General features: G+C 42.0%; 1 protein-coding gene across 1 annotated transcript; it reads left to right on the top strand.

Moving 5' to 3' along the window:
• The first annotated feature begins 380 nt into the window (after window positions 1-380).
• Window positions 381-24,317, top strand: LOC133959225 (protein diaphanous homolog 1). The gene is made up of 11 exons (XM_062394346.1): window positions 381-444; window positions 5,859-5,954; window positions 6,110-6,204; window positions 6,845-6,946; window positions 7,217-7,456; window positions 8,331-8,460; window positions 8,649-8,774; window positions 8,907-9,070; window positions 9,504-9,636; window positions 13,551-13,640; window positions 21,962-24,317. Exons 1-11 carry the CDS (start codon window positions 381-383, stop codon window positions 22,147-22,149), a joined length of 1,428 nt encoding a protein of 475 aa, XP_062250330.1. The 3' UTR covers window positions 22,150-24,317.
• Window positions 24,318-27,354: the final 3,037 nt, after the last annotated feature.

Here is a 27,354-nt window from a genome sequence, read left to right as displayed (position 1 = left end):
CTTTTGATTTGATTACCTTCTCTCCTTTAGACTCTCCAGCTCTCCCTCGCTCCCCCTGTCTCTCCTCCTTGTAATTAGCCAGTGTAATTGCTGTAGTAAATCTTTTCTGCTGTCCCAAGGAGACTGGCTGATATAGGACTGATTTAATAAGCACACCATAGCCACTCACCTCTCCCTGTGTTTGTGTGTGGGTGGGTTGGGGGGGTCTGTCTGTGTCCTCTGTTATTTGCTTTGGGGATTTATGGGCTGTTTGTGTGGTTTCAGCAAGTGCAAATTCAAGTTCAAGGTAGTGCTGTGTCGGTGTGTCGACTGTAGTGCACCTTATCAGCAATGCAGGCAGCATTCTGTGTGTGTGTGTGTGTGTATGCGTGCCATCAGCGATGCAGTTACGTGCCGTGAGTGCGTCATTGCTGAAGACCTTCATGGCCAGAAGAGCAGAGGGAGGTCAGAGTGGCCCTGAGAGAACAACACTGACACACAGTGACACACAGGGACCAACTGTTTCCAAACCTCTGTCCCTTCTTTCCCCTTCAAACACGTCCACACACTCTCCGGCGCCGTCTCCCCGGGTTTTTTTTTATGTCACATACAAACAATCACAAGCAGAACATTATTCACTTTAGCTTTTATTCTTCTCTCCCTCTCTCTTTTTCTGACATACACCTATATATACACACATACACAACTGGTTTTGGGAGTGTGATGGAGTGTAAAAGTAATAAATACTGTATCCAGGTGAAGTTGCAGTCTGGTTGCAGTACACCAATCTGTCCAATGGAGGGCACTGTGACCCCATGTAAAAACTGTAACCTCACTGAAGCAGCCACACTTTGTGCCTCCAGTCAATACATTTAAATGGAAATCCATTTGCACTCTAGATTACACTAAAATGCACGTTGTTTTTAATAAATAGAACAGTCAAAATGACTTAAATTGTGTTGACAAATAAAAAATCGACTTTACATTGAAGGTATATGGTAGATTATCGTAATTATGTTAGTTTAAAGTACAATGAAGTGTGTCATTGAAGCATCAACAAGTTTATTAAAACTCACAACATAGATTTGAAACGTGGTGTCACTCAAGAAATAATTGACTGGTCACTTAATATACTGCCTCATGTCCAATTTATCTCAACTCATATTGAAAACTCATATTGAGTGACCCTGAATAATAAATAACAAGATGCTATGTTGTCAAAAATATATGACAAAGAAGCACAATGCCCATTTAGTATTGATTAGATTAGTATGATTAGAATGTGTTCACCGAAATAATGAAAAATTATTTTAACAGTTAATGCAAATGTCTTTCATCAGGCAGTAAACATGAATAAAGACACTATTAATAATTCTGTTGTCAAGCAAAAATTGAGAAGTGTGCTCTAGTGAAACTAGTTCAGTTATTCATATTTTTCTCAATAATTTTAGCATTTAAAAACGCAAAAATAATGTGATAATATAGAACTTTCTCAGTTCAGTTAATTGTATGTGCAGTCACACTCTTCATACACCAGGGGTGCGCAAGTGAGCACAGCTTAGCCACGCCCATATTCCCTCCCCCTGCATCCTGGCCCTCCCACATCCTGCCCCCGTCCCCCCTCCTCCGTGCCCCACCCTGCCATCTGGTCCTTTTCAGACACACGCACACACACACACTCATGCACGCACGCACTCAGTCAGGAATCTTTTCTCCTCATTTCCTTTCACAGTGAAAAACAGGATGAAGGGGCTCTTTCAGACCCGAGGTTACTGTGGAAACCCCCTTATTCTTCTTCTGTCAAACACGCTTAGGTTGTAACACACACACATTCTTATTCTGAGAGTGACATAATGTTGGACATTTAAAGTTTAAAGGGACCAAAGCTTCAGCTGTCCTGTCTGCCACTGTTCTGTCCTTCTGTTTATTTTAGACAAAGAACGTTATGCCCCCCTCTCTTCTCCTCTCTGTTCTTCTCATTTCCCTTTTAATATTTTTAATACAAGGACTTCAGAATTCTTTCTAAACCCATGAATAGAATGTGTTCTTATTTAGTTTCCCTCAAACGTATTCAGTCCGTGTTGCTGTTAAAAGTTGGCAAAAGACTTGTTTGTGTCTTGTGCGTTTTTCTGTCCTGAGCAACCTCAGCAACTTTTTTTTTTTTTTCCAAAGAGCAGTTCACCCCCACAGAAACTGATGGTGAAACTTTAAACCCTCTCCTCTGCTCCAGTTTACACAATCCACAGCCCTGGAATGTTGAATGGAAAAAGTTAGTTTAAAAGTTATATAAAGTGAATGCTGTGCTTTTCTCCTGTGTTGCCACCAGAGGGCCTCATGAAAAGCACCCTTGGCATGGCGGATACACAAAAGAGCACATCATGTGAAAGCTTTTAGTGGTTTAAAAATATACTGTAGTGCTCCACAAACAGGGAGTGGTGATGGTGGGATGAAAGCACTGCATGAAAAGAATGAAAGAGAGAGAGAGAGAGAGAGAGATGCTATGAGTGAGGACTGAAACAGTTTTTGGAGTTGAGATTGTTCTCAACTCCAACGTGTATTGTTCTCTCTCTCTGTTTGTCTTATTAGCTCTGTCTTTTCTTCTTTTTTTACCTCTTTCCATTCGTCTAATCCTTTTTACTTTTCTTTCTCCAATCCTGACTACCCATCATCTTCCCCTCCACACATTTTTCTCCTTTTAAGGAGTGAGGGAACAAGAGAGGAAGAGAGTTGGAGGGGGGGGGGGGGGGGGGCACTCAGGTCTGCTGACTGATAAACAGACTCCTCTTTGTGCAGAGAGACACACACACACATGCACGACACACTTAGTTACATATTGACAGAGAACTCTGCATGAGTTGGCTCCTCATGATTCTTTGTACCCTTCCTTCGCCTCCTCTCCCCCTCCATCCCTCTGCCTTTGCCCATTTCATTTATTTTCTCCCTCCTGCTCGTAATTAAAAACAGAAGTTACAAATGGAAGAATTTTGTTTTTCTTTCATGACACACATGTGTATGCATGCAATGACACACACACACACATGCACACACTCACCCACATACACATCCCCCCCTTTTTTTCTCTCAGTGTCAAGCAGCTGTTGGAGAGATGGGGGGGAGGTGGTCAGGAAATGATAAATGTGTGTGTGTGTATGTGTGTGTTGGTGTCAGTCAGATGGGGTGGTAGTGATTAGTATTCAGAAAAGGGTCTTTCTTTGTGTGACGGAAAACAAAAAGGCAGCTGGAACGATAAAACATGTGGATGTCAGAACTCCGCAAGTGTGTTCATATTTGCTTGAGTTGTGTGTGTGAGTGAGTGAGTGTGTGTGTGTGTGTGTGTGTGTCTGGTAACAGTTGTGTTCTGCCTCTGTCATCGCCTCTCCTCCCCAGCAATGACTAAGTGCAACGTGGTGCAGTGCTAGATAGCCTCCACCAGAGGTGCCATTGGCTCATAAATGAAACGGCTGTGCATGTGGAAAACACGGAGCAGCCATTTTACACTCTTGCACACCAGACCCCCATTTTATGAATCAGCCATGATGTCATAGACTGATTTCATTGGCTAGAGCACAGCTGGCACTGTGTCTATTATAGCACAGATGCACACACACACATGCTCACTTGTCAGTTCTCCATCTCTCTGATACACACACACACACACACATACTGACCTAGTGACATGATGCTGTCACTAGATTACTAAATCCCAGACTATATGGATTAGTCCTTGTTGAGATCATATACTGGCCAGGTTACACAGTCATTTGCGCTGTAGCATGTACACTTGTCTTTGTATAAATCTCCATATGCATGTTTAACTGTGCATACAAGAGTTTGTTGTGCTTATGCTTCACTGATTTTAATATTTATCTTTATTTCTCTCACCCTTATCTTAAAAGATTTTATTTCCCTCATTTTCTAGATGGCCCCATCTTAAAGAAGTTGATGATTTTAGGTTGTTATCAGTCTCCCCGTCCGTGTCTCTGTGTTAAGATGTTAATTTGTGACTTCCGGTCACCTCCTTTGAGTTTCTTCCGGCCCTTCAGCTGTGTTTATGTGTTTGCTTGCAAAGATATTTATGTTGTTTCCTCTCTGATGTCCTGGTGGGTTTTCCTACCCTGTGTGTGTGTGCACCGGTTCACTTCCTGTTATGGTTTCCTAGTCTCAGCGGGGACTCCGGCTGGAGAGCTGGACACTCAATAGTTTTTATTCACAATAAGAAATGCACGCAGCTGATTACAGTGATAGAACAGACATTACAGGTATATGGCAGAAGAGTTCAAACGGATCAGATTTCAAACTTGAGAAACGATGATCGTTGATTCTGATAGAAGAGTTTCATCAAGCTGACACTGAGTGATACACTGGGACTTACTGAGGCCCCAGTGCACTGACCGACTGACTGTTTTGTGTGTATGTTTCTGTACTCAATGAATGGCTACACGGAGCGACGTGGAGCTCATTAAGAGGACAAGACTCGTTAACAGACTGTCCAACTTGGCCTCTCACTAGAGACAAAGCACTGTTTGACTGGACATATGGAAGGATGGGCCGATGAATGAATGGGTAGTTATGCTGTAGTGGCTGTCTCCGTAACTGCGTGAATGAAACGATTTTTCATTAATTTAACAAAGTAGAGAAGAAATGAATGGATGTCAGAAAAGGGGGGTTTAATGGGGTTAGGTAATCCTTATAGATGTGATTAAAGCAGATGTTAGAAATTCCCCACAACATTTCACCTTTATTATTCAATATTATGATTTCAGGCCAGATCAAGGCTTTATTATAGCTTCAGATGACATTATATGAGGTCATCACCTGGCTGTGGAAACAGATGGGCTGCTCAGCAAACAGGGACTGAATTTGACTCACATTGTTTGTGTTTCAGATACTAGGTGACAAAGAAGGTCAGCACACTCGTACTGTATGTGCTGTACCAGCGTTGTCTCTGGCGGATTTCCAGACAACAATTCTTGTTTCCTGCCTTGTTTTTAAAGAGATAAGACGAGGACAAGGCCACAGAGAGACGAATACAAAAATCATATACCGAGAATAACTAGACCTGAAGAGGGAGCTAGAGAAACAGACGAATATCGGAGAGACAAATATGTTCATAGTTTTTGAAACACAGAGGCAAAGGAAAAGATAAAAAAATTTATGTACTGTGTTTACACAGTTAGAGGAGTTCCTTACCATGTTTCTCTTCCCGGGGACTGAACAGTTACCGGTGCATTTAATATCATGTCAACTTATATAACAACTTGTATTAATAGGTGTAAGCTATACACACACACACACACTGACACACACACACACACACACACACACTGACACACACACACACACACACACACACACACACACACACACACACACACACAGACAGAGACCTGACCTTGTCAGAGTAAGTTAATTTGAAGTATGTATGTGTTATAGTACTGTGTAATCTGACTGCAAACTTTGAATGCCTTCAGCTATCAAATGTCTGACCAAATTTACCACACACACACACACATAAACGCACACATAGATATGTTTCCTCCAGTGTTAGAGCCACTTCATAGTAGTTCAGGCTTACCAAAGGCCAATGATGCAATAATCCTATCACCTCCGTGACACCATACAGTTGGGAAAGGGCAAAAAAAGTGAAGGCTGTATCAAGTCTGTCTGTTGTTATAGCCATCACATGAGCCCTCTGTCCATCGCTCAAATCCACAGAACCCACCGATTTCACCATTGCCCTTCTGTCTGACATCGTTTCTATTTATAGCTAGCTGTACTAGTTATCTGAAAGTCACATATATGTAATTTCTAAGAAAGTCTCCTCTGTCCCTTTCTGTTCATTACAACCTCCCCTTGGATTTCTTTGTCCAACTCTCCAGCCAAAAAGGAGCAGGATGGTGGTGACGAGAAGCAGCTGCAGAAGAAAAAGGTGAAGGAGCTCAAGGTTATTGACCCCAAGACATCACAGAACCTCTGTAAGTCCACACTTTGACATTTGATACCCCAATTCCAATTTCATGGGAGTATCAAGTACATTGAATGAACTCCTTCACTGAAAAGTAAATTCTAAAGCACGCTCAACTAAATACCAGTTGGATTTAAATATGTTCTGTATTTCGTATGCTTGCAGCCATTTTCCTGGGATCGTTCCGTCTCCCCTATGAACAGATCAAGGATGCCGTCCTGGAGGTCAATGAGAAGATCCTAACAGAGTCCCTGGTTCAGGTACTGAGCTCAGATCTGCTTCACAGTCTATACACAGAGTAAATGGGCAGAATACTAATTAAGTGTATTTTGTTTTGAATTCACCATTATTTCTTATTCTTGAGTAGTGACCATCACCATTGCAGAAATCTTTGATAATTAAAGTACAGATGATTGTGGTACTGCTCATTTAGATGAATAAGTAGCTTCATTCACAGTATTTATTTCCATTACTTTGTGTAGTTGATGCCATGGTATTGTATTGGACATAAAGTTTCAATATTAGAATAATTGCTAAAGAGTTTAGCAAAGTGGCTAATGCAGATGTCACATCTTTATGTTTAGATAACAGGATTTAATTGATTGGTACTAAAATATTAATAACAGAAACATCTTAATTATAATGTTTATTAAGGGAGGAGTTGTAATTTTACTTATATTTGGTAAAGCTGGTTATTTATATTTCAACGTACACAGTTGTCTGTATTTGTTTATTTCAATCAAACAAGATGTTCCAATCACTAAATCACTTTGCACTGTGTGACCAATATTTCTGTGTTGTAAGACCTAAAGTTTCTTTTCATTGAGAAGTTTGTGACATAGACACAAGTGTCTCCATATCCAGTTAATCTTGTGTGATTTCTCTGTTATTACCATGTAGAACCTGGTCAAACAGCTGCCATCATCAGAACAGCTGAGTACCCTGGGAGAGATGAAGGATGAATACGATGACTTGGCTGAGGCTGAACAGTTTGGAGTAGTGGTGAGATGAGACTAACAAACCTAAAACACACACAAACAAACGGCAAGTTTAATAACTATTATTTGAATTGCCAGCTGACTTGAATGTGACTTGCCCCAAAGCAGCGAGGAAATCAGTGTGATGACAAATGAGGCATGAAAAATGCTGAGCGAGTGAGATAGTCATGCATTTGTCGCTATATTAAAACACTGCCTGTTGAATACAGACTGCTTTGTTCAACTGTGGAAAGTGTGATTAATGGATGAAGCCCCCCCCCCTCACTCTCTGCAGATGTCCTCCGTGAAAAAACTGATGCCACGTCTCGAGGCCATCCTGTTCAAGCTGCAGTTTGAGGAGCAGCTGAACAACATCAAGCCGGATGTGGTGTCTGTGACGGCAGCCTGCGAGGAGCTCAGGCAGAGCAAGAACTTCTCCACGCTGCTAGAGATTATCCTCCTCGTTGGGAACTACATGAACTCTGGCTCTCGCAATGGAAAGGCATTTGGCTTCTCCATCTCATACCTGTGCAAGGTAATAGGAGGAGTAGCCAATCAATATAGACACAAAATGAAAACCAGCCTTTACTCTTACCTATTGCGTTATTTCCTGAGGTCAAGTGTGGACATGCCATATGATTCAGTTTTATAGCAAGTGGCCAGGGGTGATCTACTGGGAGATGTGTATGTAGACAATAACATGTAGGGTTTTCCCCTGCACCTTTTCAGTAGTATCTAGGTATGTAATATCACAAATATCCATACACAAATACACAGGTACAGGTGACACCATAGTCCCTTCAGTAGCACACTGATGCTACCCGGACATGAACTACTGATATCCTCCTGAAATTGTCCAGGGGGGCTAAATGTGATGGTTAGGGTTTCTCACCTGATTCCACTGGAAATGTTCCTGTTGTTCTGAATGTCCGACCCGGGGAATCTCCTGCTGCTTCCTCCATATGTGAAAGGCAAAGTCCAGACTTTCCAGTTGGCGTGATATTTTCCGGAGTTCATGTCTGAAAATGGCAAAACTTTGTGTAGCAACAAGAAATCTATAGTAGACATTTTGACTTGTCACAGAAAGAAAGGGCCACATCTTCCTGATAGCAATAATGATCCAATGAGACAGTATTTAATGTAATTATGTACACCTGTACTTTTCCTGCTTTGAAAGTTTAAAATGTCTTCTCTAACGAAGGTTTATACCATATTACATCTAATGTATTTAATGTAGTATAGACAAACGACACTCAGAGAACAGTGCATCAATGCTAAATGCTTTTAAAGCATATTTAGCACATATAGAAAGTGTAACACACTGACAGCACATACATGCAGACATTGAATAACTTTTGATTGATTGCCATACCAGTCTACCCTTTTTAATCGATCCCTCTTCCAATCAGCTGCGTGATACCAAGTCAGCTGATCTGAAGCAGACACTGCTCCATTTCCTCGCCAATGTGTGCCAGGAGCAGTATCCTGATATCATGAGCTTTACAGACGAGCTCATCCATGTGGAAAAGGCCAGCAGAGGTACGTGGGTCATCTAACTGACCTCTATATGTTCATTTCCCCACAGTATCATCCAGTATGACTAGAATTTACACTCGTATGGATCATACATGTTCATATTATTCACAACAGGACTTTTATTCAAATGAAAAAAACAGATACTATGTCCATCTGATTGACCATTAACATTTCCCTCCTGTCCCCAACAGTTTCTGCAGAGACGATTCAAAGGAGCATAGAACAGATGGGCCGTCAGATCAAGAACCTGGAGAAGGATCTGGAAACCTTCCCTCCTCCGCAAAATGACAAGGACCAGTTTGCAGAAAAGATGTCTATATCCTCTTATTCTGTTTCAAATAGAATGTGGTTATTTACCATTCCAATACATCCTAAGATTGCATTTTGATGACCTCTTAATTAACATGAAGAGATAGTGGTTCCGTGTTCCTTAACACATTGTCTCCACAGTTTTGTGGTCAGTGCCCATGAGCAATATGAGAAGCTGGATCTGATGCATAAGAATATGGAGAAGCAGTATTCTGACCTGGGAGAATATTTTGTCTTTGACCCGAGAAAAATGTCTGCTGAGGAATTCTTCGGGGAACTCAACACCTTTAAGAACATGTTCCAGGTGCGTCAGTGTTTTTATGTGATTAAACAAACCCAAGTGTCATATCATTCAAAATGGGGGTAGTAGGGTTTTCATGTTTCCTGACCACACTCAAAAACATTGTTATGCATACAGTGCAAAGGCTCACACACATGGAGTTGGGGAAGAAAAAGTCAATGAAAGATAATGTCAAGCCCGGATCGAATAAAACAGGAGCCGGTGCACCTGTTTGTATTGACACAATAATGAAAGGGAGTGACTCCATTATCAGTTTATACATCAGCTGTAAATGTGCCATTGTGAGGTCCCTCTATGGAAGTAACTTGTTTTACCAGTTATTATGGATAACTGCCATCCACTGAAGTGGATTTAAGTTTTGTTAACATACAAAATCATCCAACAGATTATTTTACTTCATGTATATTTTCTCCTTCTCACTAACTTTCCCCGACAGCAAGCGGTGAAGGAGAATCAGAAGAGGAGGGAGGCTGAGGAGAAGATAAGGAAGGCCAAGCTGGCTCGGGAAAAAGCGGAGAAGGAGAAGGAGGAGAAACTGAAAAGGAACAAGCTCCCCGACATCAACACAGGTCACAATATCTGGATCATATTTCTTTACCTGCATATGTGACTGAAAGAAAGAGTGACTCGCTCCACATCTTTTCATTTTGTATTTCCCTCAGACTCCAGTTGGGGGCAGTCAGAGTCCACACTTTTGTAGAATATGTGTGTGTGTGTGTGTGTTTGTGTGTGTCTGTGTGAGTGAAAGAGAATCCCATCAGTTTTTAGACCGGAGTTAATCTAATGTTGATGACCCTTGTTTTGAAGTAAACACATGACAAGGCAACTCCACATATAGTGAGGAGGAGGCAAACAAAGGGACCTCTTTTCACTCCTGGTGAAAAAAGGGTATTTGCCTCCATTAAAGAGAACTGAAAGGATGGTTAAATCTCTTTATCACCCCAAAACACACGTTTCTTCCCCTCTATGAGATGCTGTTATACTTTGTAAAACGCTTGGGGTACATTGTCCTGTGTAACACACACGTTATCGCACACTCGTCCCTGTATACACACAGTTAAAACTCCAATCCTCCCTTGCAGACATTCATGCTCAGGCACTTTTTTCCCCTTTTCTCTGACTCTGACCTAGTTTCAGCACATTCCTCTTTTCTGTGGCTCCACTCAGATTCTCCTGGGACTCCTAAGTCAAAATTTGCTAGAGCCCCCGTGTCTTTTACTCAGTCAGGGTTTGTGTTAGAGAAATGTTGCGTTGGCCAAACTGTGTATGTGTGTGTGTGTTCTGAACCCTTTTTAATAAAAGTCTTTCTGGCCTTTCTCCTACTCCTCCATGATCCAGCTGGCTTCTCCTCTCCTCTCTTTCTTACTTTTGTTCCATCTCTCCCTCTTGTTTTTTTCCCTTTTCCCTCCCACTCTGTCAGCCGTTAATTTAAAGGGCACTTAAAGACACAGCAACCCACTTGGAATATTTTGCCTCAATGTCGGGGTAGACAGTTTCTGATAGAAAGTAAGATAGTCAAATTTCATGTTTAGTCCCTAGGGGCATGTGCGAATGGAACATAATAGTGCTTCAAAGATGATGTGTGAGTGGATTCGTGGGATCATTTACATACAGGTGGTATATTTGACTGCCCCTGTTGCCTCGAGTCATTCAACACCCACACGAAAATCTGCCCTACACACACCTGTTCTTTGTTCCGTATTTGTTTATGACCTTTATACTGGGTGGCTTTGACACAATGGTTGTTTTCAGCGACCAGTCTCTCGCATGCTGAAAATCTCCACTGGTTCCCTGGCTCCCACTTATCCACTCACATACCCTTGCTATCTCATGAACTCTTAGAATGAGTAAACATAATGTCCCAGTTGTTGGCTAAACCCTGCAAGGTCAGTGTGTGTTTGCAGTTTGTGGCCCTGTCATTCCTGTGTGAGTCAGACGGACGCACAGACGCTCCACTCAGCAGGGCCTCACATTTGCTAAGCATGTGATGATGGGTATTGTGAATAAACAGTCCTCCTGTTATACGTCATCGATTTAGAACTTGAGATTGTTTTTTAATAAGAGCTTTTATTCACATTGTGGTGCTCTTGGTAACGCAGAGGATTCAGGATTCAGTGTGTGAGACTGGCAGATGCCACACCCAAAGGTCCACATTCACCATCTGTGGTTAGAGTAAAGTCTTTGCTCTAATTTGATCTGATGACTCTTTCTTAACACTATAATGAAAAAATCCATTCCTGTTTGTTACATATTTTATCTTTGGACATGCGCCAAAGCTGTTTGGGAACCAACTATTCCTTATTGCCACAGCTAGGTGTCAGTACTGTCTGTAAAAGATTGTCTGAGGCTGTCTTTTCCTTTGAATGTGGGGTGTGTGCATGTGTGATTTACACACCCATGCAGCTGCTAGTATGGGAATGGCCACCGGGAGTGCTTGTGCTCCACTCAGAAAGCAAGAGAGGTGGTAGTGAGGGGGATGGTAAAGGGAGGGAGGAGGGTAGGTCAGCAGATGCTCTCTTGCGGATTAGTCTGTGTTGTCATCTCTCAGAAAAGAAGGTTAAGAGGAGGAGAGGAGGACAGGAGAAAGGCACATGGTGAGAGAGGGATCACATGGGATGAGATAGCATGGCCTGATCGCTCACCCCCGCTGACTGTAGGAGAGGCACAATCATGTCACAATAGAGAGATGCTAAATCTGCCCGAGACTCAGTTGAACGCTGTCTTTCCTTCTCTTATGCTTTATCTTTTCCTCTGTTTTTATTCCATAATTTTTCTATTTTATTTATGTCGTTGCTCCACTTCTCTTCTCTGTCATTTCTTTATCCATGTTCTCATCTGCTACTGTGTGAACAACCGTTAGGGGTGCTATTGCTCCACACAACATTCTACCCTCCTCTGTGTGTATGTGTGTGCGCATGTGTGTGCGCATGTGCGTTCCGTGTGTGTGCCATAGATTGGCTCCACAGAGACATCTTCAACAGCTCATGGTCTTAATGCTATTACACTAATTAATTTGCCTTATGTTCTGTCTTCCTTCAGGCAAAACCTTGCTGTTTGTGTCACGGTGTGTGTGTGGTGCATTGTTGCAATAAGTGAAGCCAGTTCAACCCTTATTTTGTATAAATTGTCAGTAATAAGCTAGTGTTTAAATGTCAAGTCCACAGAAGAATCCTGTGATTTGCCAAAAGTACATGATTATCAACAAGCGCCTCCCCTCACCATTATTTAAACTGTTACTAGGTGCTAACAAACCAAATTCTGTACAACTTTTCTTTGTTGTAAGAACACTCATAAATGTTTTTTATCGAATAGTGTTGCTCTCGGCCACAGTCTCATAAAAACAAAATAGAACTGCATAGGGTTGGAGAGAACAAAGGCCCCGGGACTTTTTAGTTTTAGTCGGGAGTTCAGTCGGTCAACAAGAAGTCTGTTTCATACACAGCCAGGTCATTGTGTGGTCCCTCTACTGCCTACGGTACATTTTCACAAATAGGTTTGTGTGTCTCTGTGCTTCCACTCGTGGTTTAAGCCAACCATGTGATTAGCGTAAGCGGAAATGTGCCAGATGTGTTTCCCCAGAAGACAGAAAACGTGGCCTACATCAATTTAAAGTGTGTATGCAGTTCCAGGACATGGACATTGAGGGGTGTATGTGAGCTGTGCAAGGGCCCTGTGAATGTCTGAGAGACTTTCTCTGACATGACAGGCGAGACCACTGGCCATCTGCTTCATGGCTTACTGCAGGATTAAATAGTGTGTGTGTGTGTATTTGTGTTTGGGGGTTGGGAGGCGACGACATAAACCTTTAACCCCCAGCCCCACTGCCCCCTCTGTCTGTTTCAGCTTCAAATAGAAATAATTAAAACCATCTGCCTGAGCGCTGAGCTGTGCCACTGAATCTTGCCCACAAAACAATCATGACAACACTCACACAGCAGCATTACCATGGAGTACCCCCCCTCCCTTGGTTTGGCCCCCACTCCTAATTTAAGGCCACCAGCCACTGAGGCTGTGCAGAGAATATTGATGTAAACAAACACACAAACAACAAGGCCACCCATACAAACTGTACTTTCACACCCACAGAGATATAAAGAGCCTTGCATCTGTAAGCTACAGTCCTATTCCACAGTATTTTAATGTTTATTTGCAGGTATAGTCTTTGTGTTTCCAATAAGGGTGTGTTTGTGTTGTAGTTTAATGTTTAGCCCCCTGGCAGTGACGCTAGCTGAGCTAGGTCACTGCCTATCTAGGTTAATATAGCTCATTTGCTCAAGTGGCCACGTGGCTGGTAAATGAACTCCTGCCTGCATGTGTGTTAGTGTGTCTGCTAGATATGTGTGGAGGATTTAAAAAAAATACACTGCTTTGTGGGAGGGATAGAAAATGTGTGTGTATGAAGGTTGTGTGCGTGTTGGTTTGTGTTGATTACTCCTGTGGTTGATGATGCATTCCTGATTTCATGTTTTGTTGCTGTTTACAGAGGGTGATGAAACTGGTATCATGGATGGCCTGTTGGAGGCACTGCAGTCCGGTGCTGCTTTCAGGAGAAAGAGAGGACCCCGGCAAGCAGGTAAACATACAGAAGCAGAACTGTAGATCCCCACGAAACATGTGGATGTTTCAAAATGTCATGTCTCACTTGATTTACAGATCTCAGGTAATTCTTTATCCACATTTATGGCATGCGCACTATCCTGAAACACATGTACCATATGAGACCTATTTCTGCCTCTTCCTCGCTGTCTCTTTATTTCTGTCAAGGCACAGGAGCAGATATGTTTGTTCTCCTGTCTTTGTACCACATGTTTCATGGCTCAGAGGGTTGCGGTAGGTATTCGCTGACCACGGTTAGCATGCCTCAAATCCAATTCTACAAGGAGCTGGTATAACAACAAAAGAAGAGGGGAGGGTGCCAAGGGTCAGTGTGGTCAGCAAGATACTTACAAGGGGAGCGATTGATGAGGGTGTGGTCGCAAAATAGGAAAATATAAGAGAAATATGTTTGTTGAGCCAAGGAGGGTAAACCAGTGTAGGAAGAAAGTTGAAGGAAGTGATATCACTGTTAGACAACACATATTTTATATGAAGTCCCCCTCCTCACAAAAATCTGTTTTTAATATTTATACTCCATTTAAAAGTTGGAAGCTATGAGTCTGAGTCCATTTGTTAAATTCATCTCATGGTGAAGGAGAGACTTTGGCCTCAAGGCTACATCCATACTACTGCAGTGTTTTTCTTCATTAGAGAAACTATGTCATAGTTAGTAAGACATAGTAAGAAGTCTATCATGGTCCGATATATACAACTAACACAAGTGTGATGTGAAAAACTGGAAATCACCTGTCCATACCCTGAGTATGGAAGTAATACAAACTTGTTTCACATGGTTTTCTCGAAGGGTTTGAATCCACAGCTCACGATGAGGTGATTCTAGAACCTGTTGAATTACAGTAATTCAACGTTCTATTTTATCTGTGGATAAAATGTTTTTCAGATCATACTCCTCATCACATACCCAGCCTGATTTGATTCTCAATCAGGCAATGTAATTCAGTTTGTCAGCTCATAGAGATAGGCCATTTTTCTGTTAAGTTACTTCCTCTGCTAAATCCAGCTGCATTTATTGGAGACTGGACAGTTTTTCTCTCTCTTCTTTTAGTTAAAAAAAAAAAAAGAAGCCACATTTAGTGGAAATGACCAAGCAGATAAAAATGAGGTCATGTGAGCTGTTTGGATGTATGGAACATGATTCCTGGTGTTAAGGAACTCATGTGGAACCATTTGAGTGGGAAATAGTTCCATAGCCATTAACTCTAGTGACTTGTGTGTGTGTGTGTGTATTCACATACATGTGTGTGGGTTGCATATTCACACATAAGAGAAGTTGAGGAAGAGTGTGTGCAACCCAATCCCTCCGTCAATAGAAGCCAGATGTGAAGCGGTGATCCAGAGTGGAATAACTAAAGGGTAGAATGCTCTTTTTCTTTCTTGCTTTCTTTCTCACTGGCTTTTATATTTTCTCTCTCGCCTGCTTGTTGTCCGTCTTTTCTCTTGCCTGATTTATTTCTTGCTTTCTCTCTTCCTCTGTGTCTTCCTTTCTTTCTGTCCCTCCAACTTGTTTTCCATATTTTGTAATTTTCCATCACAGTAAAACAGGGCTTGTGCCACACTGATGAATTATTGCAGTTCACAGTTGTTAGTACAAAAGGCTCAGACTCGTCACCAGTAAACTGAGTCAGACAACATTAAGAGGGGGAGACGCAGTGAGCAGAGGAAGGAGAACTCTATGACTAAGAATGGGGCCCATTTGAGGGCTCAGTCAGTCACCCGCAATGCTGTTTGGCCGACTCACACTCCTAACAGGAAATACCTGAACATGTGTGTGTGAGACAGAGAAAGGGAGCGTGAGCTTTCCTACCTACGCATACTGGTCTGTGGTAGGAAAGTGGCCGTATGTATCACATTTCTGCTCACTGCCTCCTCCAGTCTGCTCTCCTCCACAGCCTTTTCATCCCTGGTTTTCTTTTGCCCAAGTTTAGTGTTTACCTTGGCTCATTAGAAGCTTGTGAAGCAACTATGGGATTTTTTTGGCAATCTCAGATGTGTGAGAAGTTTACATTTTCTTCTTTAATGTTTAAAGGCCATTCCTTTAGACTTGCCAGCTCTGCTTCTTCCAGCCAGGAAGGGCTTCAAGTCTTTCACCCACACAATAGGAGGGGTCTTCGTGCTTGTGACTGTGCATGTTTGTTTGAGTCTCAATTAAGTAAAGCCGAAGTAGGAGGAGGCACATCCTGACTTTGGATCAACTGATACATATGCACTAGGTCGGCGACAGGCAGCCTCAGTCAGTAGGCTGGAAACCACTGCTCTATCCAGCTCATGTACACACTACACAGGGAGAGTATTTGTAGTGTTTGTTACATAATATGTAGAACATCTATAAAATGTGGCTCATACAGGGTAGTAAAGTGTATACAGATAATTACATCTGGAGAAAAGTTATTTTTAATTTGTTCTGTGCTTGTGTTATAGCCGAGCTGGGGAATTTTCTTACTCACAAGGTTCATTACAATTGTGGAAATTTAGACATCATGGCCTAATGCAATGACTAGGACTGCATCTTTTTTTGAATATCTTGCTGATTCCAGCAGTAATTTGCTCTGCAACTCTAAACAATTTCACTTTGTATGTTGCAGCAACTTTACAGCGACCGACAGGCTCCTTCACAAATATACCTTTTGAATTAGGTTTCAGCTTCTTCACTACTTAACTAGCTTACTCAACACAAAACCGCACAATTGTCTCTGTCAGAATATTAACAATCAGTCTTTTAGAAGTTTCTTGTTAGGCACCAAACTCTGCCAAAGATAATTAACTTTAATCAGCGTTTGTCCTTATTAATTCATCTAATTTCTTGATCTTGTTTTTAGCTGCATGTTTTCAGCTGTAATGACACCCAAGGTTTCCCCTTTCCATCACTGCGATAGCTTACCCGTAAACTTGGCGCACTGGTTTCTCAGACCCTTGTAAAACATAAAATCCCACATCTATTATTAGTTCTGTGCAGTCACCATGTGTGTTTCTTTCACCATGACTGTGACCTGAAAGACAAACAGACAGAAGGAGTGACCTGAAGGAAATGTTCTACTATTTTATAATATGTTCTTTGTGTTTAAGTCATGTGGGCTGTTTGTGGCCCGGACGTCAGAAGTTCCCCCACCTCTGTTGTACAATAACATTACACAGTACAATAACACAGCTGGGGTTAAATGGGACTAATGTTCTTGAGTCTTCGAGGTTAACACTTTATGTAAAAGATTTACATTGCTTTTCTGTCATTAAAAACATTTGAAGCTGGTCATAGAGTAATAGTTTTTGGTGATATAGGTTTCTCATCTTGCCCTCCAATGATTGTAAGGGATAATGTCACCAGTACTAAAGCCAGTTGAACCAGTTGCTCATTGCTCCTCGTTCTTATTAAGTTTCCATGCAGTTAAAACACAATTTATTTAAACTATTGTGTTCAGTGGTATTGTAGATCAGATTTCACATAATGGCACTACCAATGCAAAACCCAGGTTCATCCAATTGAATGGTTAATAATTAAACATAAGTGAAGACAAACAAGGAAATAAACTATTCAATCAAAATGACGTCGTTTGATAAAACAGAGATTCAGCTTCCTGATATTCCAACACGATTCCCTTGCACATGAAAAAAACAGGTACTAGTGCCAGTTTACTTATTTATTCATCATTTAATGCATGTCATAAGCTAATTCGTTTGCATTTAAGCTAAGTAAAGTATTAAGTGGGAATAATGTTAGTGCTGAGGGGAAAGTTTACCTTATACATACTCATGCTACTCAATCTGGGTCTTAAAAAGCCTTTTTAAACCTGCATTTGTAATTTTTAGAATCATGAATGCAAATAACCTAATTATATACCCTATAACCTTACTCATAGTATGTCACATTGAAACTCACTCCCTGAGTCATTCTAGGTGCCTTAAGATCTGACATTACTTTTTATTATACAGAAGAAATTAATTTACACAAACCATGATGGGATATTTCCATGATTACTGCTAATATGACTTTGCCTTCAAAACACAGGCAATATTTTCTATTTAACAACATACATTGTTTTATTTTACTTTTTCCCCCTGTGGGGCTTTTGATTGCCATTGTGCATGTAATGGTCTTTATTACGTGAAGTGTGTCCCTCCTCTTTGTCTTCATCCAGTCACAGCTGTGGCGGCTGCAGACGTCACCAGCTTGCTGTTAAAAGCCGACTGAGGGCTCACTGAGTGTGTTGTCATGCTCATTGTGTCACAGCAGTGTGACTGAACACAAAAGTCACGAGGCTGCAGAGGCTCCCACCTTTGACCTGCACCTCAGGCCACTGTGTGTGTGTGTTTGTGCTGGTTGTATAGAATAAATAGATGGCACGGGGGATCCTCAGCTGTCTACCCACCGTCTGTCTAGCCCCCTCTACACAGACACACACAGACAGATGCCCACATGCCGATACAAAGACCAACGTGGATGACGTTTGCATACCAATACACAGGCCGGCACGCACATTACGTTCCAGAGCACAGACAACCTTGCCTATTTTCGAAAACACCATCACATTTTTAGCTTTATATTCTGATCGCAATGTCTCTTTATGTCCTTTTTTAAGAATCCAGACTTGTCAGCTTGGCTACATTTGGCTAATTCATGTGTTTGTGCTCTAAAAGCAATTGAAGTGAAGGAATGACGTGTCTAAACGCTCACTATAGACACATCTGCTGGGTCTTGACCCTCGCCCAAACAACCAATCACAGTAGCAACAAGTTGACAAAGCAGCAGTCAAAGGAAAGGGTGGGGGAGATAAGGGGCAACAATAGAGGCACACGCTGCCTCTGCAGACAGTCTGCTCTTAGAAAAAAGAAAAATCCCCCTACAAAGATCTGTGCCCACACGCAGACTTGCGCACGCACACACAACAGAGCTAATTCAGACCAATAGGAGAGCACTCATCAATCAAACCATTCATGAAGAAGAGATGTTGGCCTGTGCTTCCTCTTCTTAACCCTCACAAAGATCATTCAGACCACGTATATGTGCCAGTTTAGCACATTCAGTGACATACTGTGAAATTTATTCTTGCCCATCAGTATTTACCCAGAGACACAAGCCTCTAGTGGTGTTAGATGACGTCACTCTTTCCCACAGTCCTCTAGTGCAGAGCAGCAGCAGTGTGTTACTCGGTGTAGCCTGAAGAGGGCGATATGAGTCCCCGCTTAGCCGGAGACACTGATGAAGATCAAGCCTCCATCTGCAGACACACCATCATGCTAGTGGAGGCACCGTCACCATCACGTGACTGGTGCAAAGTGTGAAGACGGCTGCTTCCTTGTCATACACACATCGCACCATGCTGACTTCACTGTCATTAGGTGTCGTTAAAATCTGTGATCAGTTCATAGCTGAGCATTCTCTATATTCTTCAGCATTGAAGCAACAATCTTGTCTTCGCATCACAAACAGCTCTACTCTTGCTAGTTCCCTCACGCTTCTCCATGTTTCTGTGTTTTCCCCTCTTAAGGGCAGCGCACGTATACTGTAACAACAAAGCGTTCTTTCCGTCAGCAGGCAGTCATTAAGCAGTCTCCTGGTGTGTAATTTGTTACAGATGATATTTTAACTACACTCTTTGTAACCCTGATCGACTCGCGGCCTGCAAGCTCACTCATTCACCCTTACACACGCCGGTAAACAGACATAAAAACAGTCTTTCAACAATGGATCTGACGTCTCATCATCCTGGTTATGTTCTTAGGTTTTGAATAGCTCCTTTCAGAGCCACACAAAATTTGGTATGTAAGTATATATCACAATTGACCGATTTATAAGTATTACAAATGAAAGGGCTTAGGCTTAGATCACACCCTCCAAGGGCAGGTATAGGTATAGTGGATCGTCCACTAACTAGAAGGTTGGTGGTTCGATCTCTGGCTCCTCCAGGGTATCCTTGGGCAAGACACTGAACCCCATATTGCCCCCTGATGGCTGTACTGACAGTGTGTTGCTGATGTGTGATAGCGAAAGTGCTGCACAAAGATAAACTGTTTGTAGTATAATAATAGAATACAAGAACAGAACAGAATTGTTTTTCTTTTTTTCTTTGACTCATGTGTTACCAAACCAAACTGCCTGTTCATACTTTCTGAGCTGTTTATTACATTATGTTTCTGCTCCTGAGTTTGTGTGAGTTCCTGTATTCTAACTATATTTAAATATGGAAAGAAATTTTCCTGTCATGACGTTAATCTGCAGGTTTCTGTCTCATCTCATCTTTTTCCCATGCTGCTTCCAACACAACCCTCTGATCCTGACTCTTATCCTCCTCCATGTCTTCTCCCGAGAGTGAGAGGAGAGGGAAGTGAGAGGAGAGAAGAGAAGAGGAGAGGAGCTTGTTTGACGGCCTCTTCAAAAGCTTTTCTCTGCAGGGTTGGATTTTTTTAGGACACGTTCAGCACAGCGCGAATACATGTAGAGCAACACCCACGCTGGCAACCACACGTACTTGCGCTCCCTCTCTCTCTCTGTTTTTGGGTCAATTGCATAATTTCTAATTAATAAGTTTATGAGTGAGGGAGAGGAGCTGTGGATTGGGACGGAAATAGATATGGAGGCATGTGAGAGGAGACTGAGAAAGAGACAAAGCGTTTCCCAAGTGTCGGTGTCGGCGATGGGGAGAAATCTGCGTCTCTCTTCCTCTGTCTCTCACTCTCTCTCAGAGGAAAGAGTTGGAGGTGATAGTTTGACACCCCAGCTGTCTGTGCTGATCAGTCCAGATGAGCCTCACAAAGAACCGAGACAAGTCACCTCTGAACATGATCCCCCTTCTCCTCTCTTTCTCCCCAGATTCAATTGTGTCTTTGTCAGAGCTCATTCTGGAGACGTGCTCGGTAACTGTGTGTCAGGCTATGTGTGTTATGTGTGTGTTCTTTTTTGTCTTCCATCAGAACCATGCGTCACGTCTGCTCCCATGGTTCATTTGCATGTGTATTTCTATTGGTTTGCATCGTGAATTTGATTTTTGTCTTCTGTAGCGCAGGAACGCATTCCATCTTTGTTAATGATACTAAACTTGTAACAATTAATTCAGACCATCTTCTGCTTGAGGAGCGAGGAGCTCTCAAAATAACAGCAAACACACAAACACTATCTCCCACTGACCTATATAATTCAAAATGGCCGCTGCCGCACAGCTGTCCTCCCACACAGCAGGATATAAGAGTGGTAAAGGGTAGAGTGAGGGAACGAGAGGTAAAAGCTTTTGTGTGTGTGTGGCAGAAGAGGATGGAACAGTAAGCAGGTAGAAGAATAAAAAAACGACAGCATCTTCAGTGCATAATCCATCGCACTGTTTCTCTCTCTCTCTCTCTTCCTCCCTCCCTGTGCATCTCTGATCTCTCTTCACCACATCCCCTGTGATCTATCCCACTACTTATTCCTGTCATTCCTCACGGCTCATTCCTCCTCTCCATCTATGTTTGTCTCATTTTCATTCTTCGCTGCAGCTTTAATCCTCCCACAGAATGAATCATCCAACTCTTCATGGTGTTTCAGCCTCTGCCTTCTCCTTTTCCTCCCCTCCTTACTTTAAAACACTCACTTTCTCCAGTTCTACTTTTCTTATTCTGTTTGTTTCGTTCCTCTTCTCCTTATCTCTTCGTCATGCTCATACGCAGGTCTAACCTGAATATAGCAGTGAATAGCCCCAGATATCAATCTGATTCACGCACATACACGACCACTTCATTTGTGTTTTTATGTTAAATTATACACACATTTGACCAAAAGTCCTGCATCTACATTGTCTTTTTTCAAGTTGACATCCTTGTTGGTTTCTTCTATGTCTATGACACCTCTTTTTCATCCTGACATATTTGTTCTCTTTGTGTGCCCACTTGCCTGGGGGGGATCCTCCAGGCACTATCCTGCTGTGTTCTCACACAAGGTCATTCAGACATTTTTCCAGAGTTTTTACGAGGATCCTGGCAGGAAAAACTCTGGAGAATGTCCATATATGGCCCCCCCCCAGATCATTTCAGGAGATCTCCCAGAGTTCAGTGCATGTCTGAAAGCAGCTTACAATATCCTCAGAGGCTCACACATGCTCACAGAGTGTGCGCAGCCTTGTGTATGTTAACATATTGAAGATGTGATGCTGTATGTTTAACCGACAAGCCTGAAGCAAGCAAGTCATTTTTTGCACGTGCATCAGATATGTCCCTTTATGGCATGCGTTGTATGGATTTATTGTGATCGACTATTTCTCTAACTTATCGTCACGTCTCATTTTGCGTGTCTCACTCTGTCTCTCTCTCCCTCAGCCACCCACCGACGAGCTGGTAACGCAGTGACCAACATCCTGGCCAAAGAGCTGATGCAGGAGGACACGCCTTCGTTTAGTAAAGTGCCGGCGAAGAAGAGCAAGACCGAGGAGAAGGAGGAGCCCAAACTAGAAGGAGCCGAGTCGCTAGAGGAGTTACTGGAGGCTGCGCCCACTCGCTCTAATTAGACGACACATGCAGAATGTTTTTACTCACTGAGAGGGTGATGTACAGACAAAGATATATTTCTGAGGCATTCCAACGGGCCAACATCTATCTGAGATTGTCTTACAGGGGAAACAGGGCCCGTGTTTTTCTGACCTTTGTCTTAACAGGAGCAACTTTGTGGGTAGCGCTGTCTGGGTCTTCTGTGAGGACGGACCGAGGCAGAGGATGAGTGCGGGGCTCTCACCTCAGTTCTTGGATGTCCCTCATCAACCTTTCGATCTTTGCCATTGTCCTGATAATATTCATTTGCTTTTTTCAGCACGTGCACATATCTGTTTATGTATTTTTGTTTTTTTCTGTTTCCCTTTCTCCGTATTTCTGCATCTTTCACCTCACCCGTCGTTCATCAAATGGCATTTTGATAAATTCCAAAGACTTAACTCAGGAGGGTTCCACCCATTGTGTTGTGGTTATGCCCAAATTCCAAGTTAAGATTGGGAACATCTGGAATTTGGCACTATCCAGCAGGTGCTTCATAGATTTCTCTGGAGGTTTCAGCCACAAGCAGTTTGCGCTTTTTGATTTATAATTTTTTTTTACATACAACAAACTGTGTTACATCTACATAATATACTGTATGTTACTGTTTGTAAATGTTAATCATTTTTGCTGTATTGTTGATGAAAAAGTGCCAACCAATAGAAATCCAGTCTTGTCAATTCCCTTCCTGGTTTTGTCCTGTCACAGTTTGCACTGCGGTGGTGTGTGGACCAGTCAGACAGCAGTCGTCACCTGGGTGCGTTTTCGTTTTGTTTGCTTGTTTGAGTTGGGATGTTGAGGATTTATTAACACAAACATGTCTTAAATGTGTTGCCACAAATGCACACAACGGTAAAGAAAACTTTTCATTCACGAACATTAATGTTCTCACAAACCTACACGGTGAAGTTAAGTTAGGGGAGAAAGTTTTTTCACAGTCACTTGAACCAAAAAAAATTTAAAAAGGGTGTTTCCGTACAAAACCTAGTCTGAGCAGTTTGCATGCCTGTGTGCGCGTGTATGAGAATGACTGTGTGTGTTTGTGTCAGTCAGAAGCATAAGCCGCCTATATTTAGCCTTGTGTGTACTATCGACTCCCTACAAGTGTCTGTGTTTGTGCATGTATGCTCGAGTGCGCATGTGTTTTGCCATCTGTAATTACTGTACGGTACCGACCATGCTGTCATAAATGTTAGGTTTCACAAGCAGCTTTGTGGTCGTTCTGCTGAGAATATAGCACACTGGAAAACTGCCCAAAAACTGCTAAGACAAGTATGTATGTGTGTGTGTGTGTGTGTGAGTGTGTGTGTGTGTGTGTTCGCCCTCCTCCCCTCCCACTGAACTGCAGCAGAAGTTGCTGAATGTCTGGCCTTGCTTCCACTGGTATTCGGCAGGCGGCAGCAGACATGTTGCCATGATGCTGCGGTGTAATATCTGACAGGAATCCTGAGAGGTGATGTCAGCTGCTCCACACGATATTTATTCCTATGCAAACGCAATAGTGTAGCGTGTACTCTCTCGCCCTGCCAACCTCAGGACATAAAAAAAAAAAAACACTGGGCCAACTTAGGTGATTTTTATCAACCCGCTGACCGGAGATCAGTGCGTGGTGTTGCCGAAGGGGAAGCTCGATAGCTGCAGAAGTTCCGAATTTTAGGAGTTTTTTTTAAATCGCAACACCCCAAGTGATAACATGACATTTCCATATATATCTATATATCTATATATCTGGATGAACTGGCACTTAACATATCAAAATAAATGAGCTTCTTTCAGAACAGCAGGAGGAGACATCTTTGTTCTGATCTCGTGCTTAAGTCTCATACAGGAACACTGATTTATAATTGGGTGCAAAACCCTATAGACCACTGCACCTGCTCTGAAGTGCAAAATATGTTCTAAACCAGAGAGAGAAAATGAAAGGATATAACATCACTGGAATATTTTCTGCTTCTTCTTTTTTTAAATTTTAGTCATTCCCTTTGCTCTTAAATTCTTTATTTTAAGAGAATGTTTTCTATGTGAATTTTTACAGTTGATTGTTTTAACGTATTTGATTGTTTTCTCCAAGATTTCCCTATGTACACAGAATAATGCACATAGTCGTTCTGTTTGCTGCACGAAACTTAATAAAAATGTCTCAAGAAAGTGAACGACTTGCTCGTTTTTTTTGTTGTGTCACACGGATGTTGCTGGTGTGTTAGTGAGAAGACACGGCTCCACAGTCGTTTTCATGTATTTTTAAAAAATTCTCCCCCTCTTCTTCCCTCTCTCTCTCTCATGAAAACACATTGTGCTGTGAAATACCAGACAGCCGCTGCTTGCTGTGAAACATTCATTTTATTGCCAAAAGGCAGCAGAAGAATGAATAAACAGTGGAATTAGTTATTTTTACAGAGAATTTCCAGACACTTCTATGGCTCAAGGGTTTCCACAGACATTTTCCACCATTGATGGCCTGTTTACAACATGATCCCTCACCAGGACATGTATACAGTGTGCGTGTGTCTGTGTATTTGAGAGATGGAGCACAGTTGATGCCTTTATTCTGTTTTTCATCATGTGTCCCTTCTTTTCTCATGTTCTGTTTACACCCTCATGTTGCTGTTCTTCCTCTTCTCACCAGCTCCTCTTTCACCTCAATGTCTGTTAACATATAAACATATAGAAACTCAGCCAACTGCACTCCAGCAACAACCACATCATCATTTGGCCTCAGTTTCTATTTGTTTTGTAACAAAATACAGGCTTTCTAAGAAAGAAAATTAACTCAGGGCCAGAGTGTGGATCATCTTATGTTCAGTGTTGGTGGCCCAGTTAAGATGTTGTGACATTAAAAGAGAACAATGTTCACACTGTTAACATTAAGTAGTTTGTCCTATTTGAACCCTTTTATGATGTTTTAATTTAATCTGTTTCTACTCTTCTCTGTTATTTCTGTATCTGTGCTCTTCCTATATGATCTTCAAATTTCTTTTGAATTGTCTCTTATTGTTTCCTATTGTTTGCCTTTCATTTTCAAATTTTTACATTTTGTAAAGCACCTTGTAACTGTGTTTTGTTAAGTGACATATAAATAAAGTTTATTATTGTTATTCAAAAAATACTTGTTCTAACCAAATGTTTATACAGCTCTCTCTGGTGCCACTAACGGTGTCAATCGTGTCCAGGGCTCTGAAATAGCCGACATGCAATGTATGAAAAAGTAAGTGTGTTAATTAATTAAACTAATATTTAAGACACTTGAATCGTAATAAAACAAATGACAATAAAATCTTCACTGCAGATAAACCAGATAGGATGGACACAAAGTTTTCTATCTTCATTCGGCAGCATAGACACACAAACAATAAAAAGTGACAGTAAATTGTAGAACTGTTTGTTGAGGACTCATTTAAGATGAGGAATAATGCTTGAGTAGCTCCTGAACATTAACAGGCACTGTTCTATTGAGTGATGCTCCCAGGACCTGTAAACGTTAATATGTGAAATATGTGGATTTCCCTTTTTACCAGCTCACCCAGAGGAAACTCACCATGAATCTGACCAGCAGCACAATCACCAGCTTGGATCCCTCTTCCCCTCCTTCCTCCAACCACAGCTGACACTCAGAAAAGTTTCCAAACATATAACATGAATAATCATGACCTGCACTGATCCCAGTTTCCTCCCTGCAGTGGTCAGCCCAGTCACACGGGCCTGTTCTGTCTGGAAATACATCTCAGAATTGCCCTGCTGGCTCATGCCACATGCCACAGATGCAGACCTGGCAGAAAAGCTGGAGGTTTTCTTGGACTCAGCTTTCTTCATTGAGGTGGATTCACAGCTTCAGTCAGGATGAAGGCCGCGGTGTGTTCAGACTGAAACCTTCGTGATTCGATATCCACATCTGTGTCAGCACACACCAGCCACAGACAAAAGTAAGGGACACAGCACTGCGGCATGTTGGACACGTCACCACGTTACAACCAATTTGCTTCTGCTTTTGATTTAAACTGGAAAGAAGAAAACTTGTGTCCTATATCATTCAGCAGGTCACGATTTCACCTGAAAACTAAGTTCACATCCAACCCCCCTGTTTGTGTGTGTTAAGAGAAACATCAGACAAGCCAGACTCCATGTGCAGGGTTTTATTGGCCACGAAACTTTACATTAAACTACCAGTGAAAGCTAAAAGGAGTTTACAGATAATGTAGCTCAGTATAAGTTCTGCTGGGTGGTTTGATTCCAAAGCTTTAACCACTTACCTTGTGTTTACCCACATTACCCTATTGTATATGAATACAATGTTTTTGCAGCATTCTAAAAACTTTTCAAATATCTAAATACACAGTGTTTGCATTTCTCTCATTTTACTCAGAGCCCCTTCTACTGATTTAGAACTACTCCGGAAAAATAATGAGTTCTGTTTTTGGAAGCGGTTTCATGTGGAACACCTGGAGAATAAGGAGCCCGTTTCCCAGCAGCTCTCCTGTGCGCTGTGAGCGAAGGCCTCGGCTCCGCGGTGAATCTGAGCTTTCACCTCATTAACCGCTCCGTGTTAATTTAGCCGGAAAACACTGACTTCCTTTCATCATTTATCAGCCTTCTGTGGGAAAACACACACACATGTAGGCCGTGGGGCTGCAATCATTCTGGCGTGACACTAGAGAAGATGGTAAATCAAAGTGTGCTCTGTTTTCCTGTCGGTTTGAAAACAGAAATCAGCATCTGATCCTAATCAAAGACAAGACCAGGGCCCATAGCTGTGTGTGTGTGTGTGGGTTCCATATGCTATCTACAAAAGTGTTGCTGAAATCATTCGTGTAGCAGACCTGCAAGAGTGAGTTGTGTTGTGGAGCGGAGAAAAATTGTCTTTTGATAACATTTTGATGTTGCAACTGCAAAGAGATCAGAAATGATACTGGCAGAAACAATACAACCCAAATATTCGCAAATGACAACCAAACAAATCACATGAAACAATGTGAAATCTAGACATCCATTCGTTTTTATTGTGTTTTCATGGTATAGCTGTGACATCACAAAGTTACAGAAGTCCTGGAATATGGTGTTTGAGTATTTCTCTGTGGATCGAGTGTTTTAGATACTTTCACAGTTTCCATAGAGCACCCTGATCTGCTTTGTAATCAAGAGACATGGGAATCTCCCTTACTGCAATATTGGACCATTAATCTTTGACAGTC

This window comes from Platichthys flesus, chromosome 8 (genome assembly GCF_949316205.1).
Source record: "Platichthys flesus chromosome 8, fPlaFle2.1, whole genome shotgun sequence".
Taxonomy (NCBI): domain Eukaryota; kingdom Metazoa; phylum Chordata; class Actinopteri; order Pleuronectiformes; family Pleuronectidae; genus Platichthys; species Platichthys flesus.
This window is presented reverse-complemented; position numbering and strand designations above follow the sequence as displayed.

Coding starts and splice junctions, on each gene's coding strand:
- LOC133959225 (XM_062394346.1), top strand. CDS start 381: ATGCAGTTACGTGCCGTGAGTGCGTCATTGCTGAAGACCTTCATGGCC. Junction 6,205..6,844: donor TAACAGAGTCCCTGGTTCAG/GTACTGAGCTCA, acceptor ATTACCATGTAG/AACCTGGTCAAACAGCTGCC. Junction 8,775..8,906: donor GTTTGCAGAAAAGATGTCTA/TATCCTCTTATT, acceptor ATTGTCTCCACA/GTTTTGTGGTCAGTGCCCAT.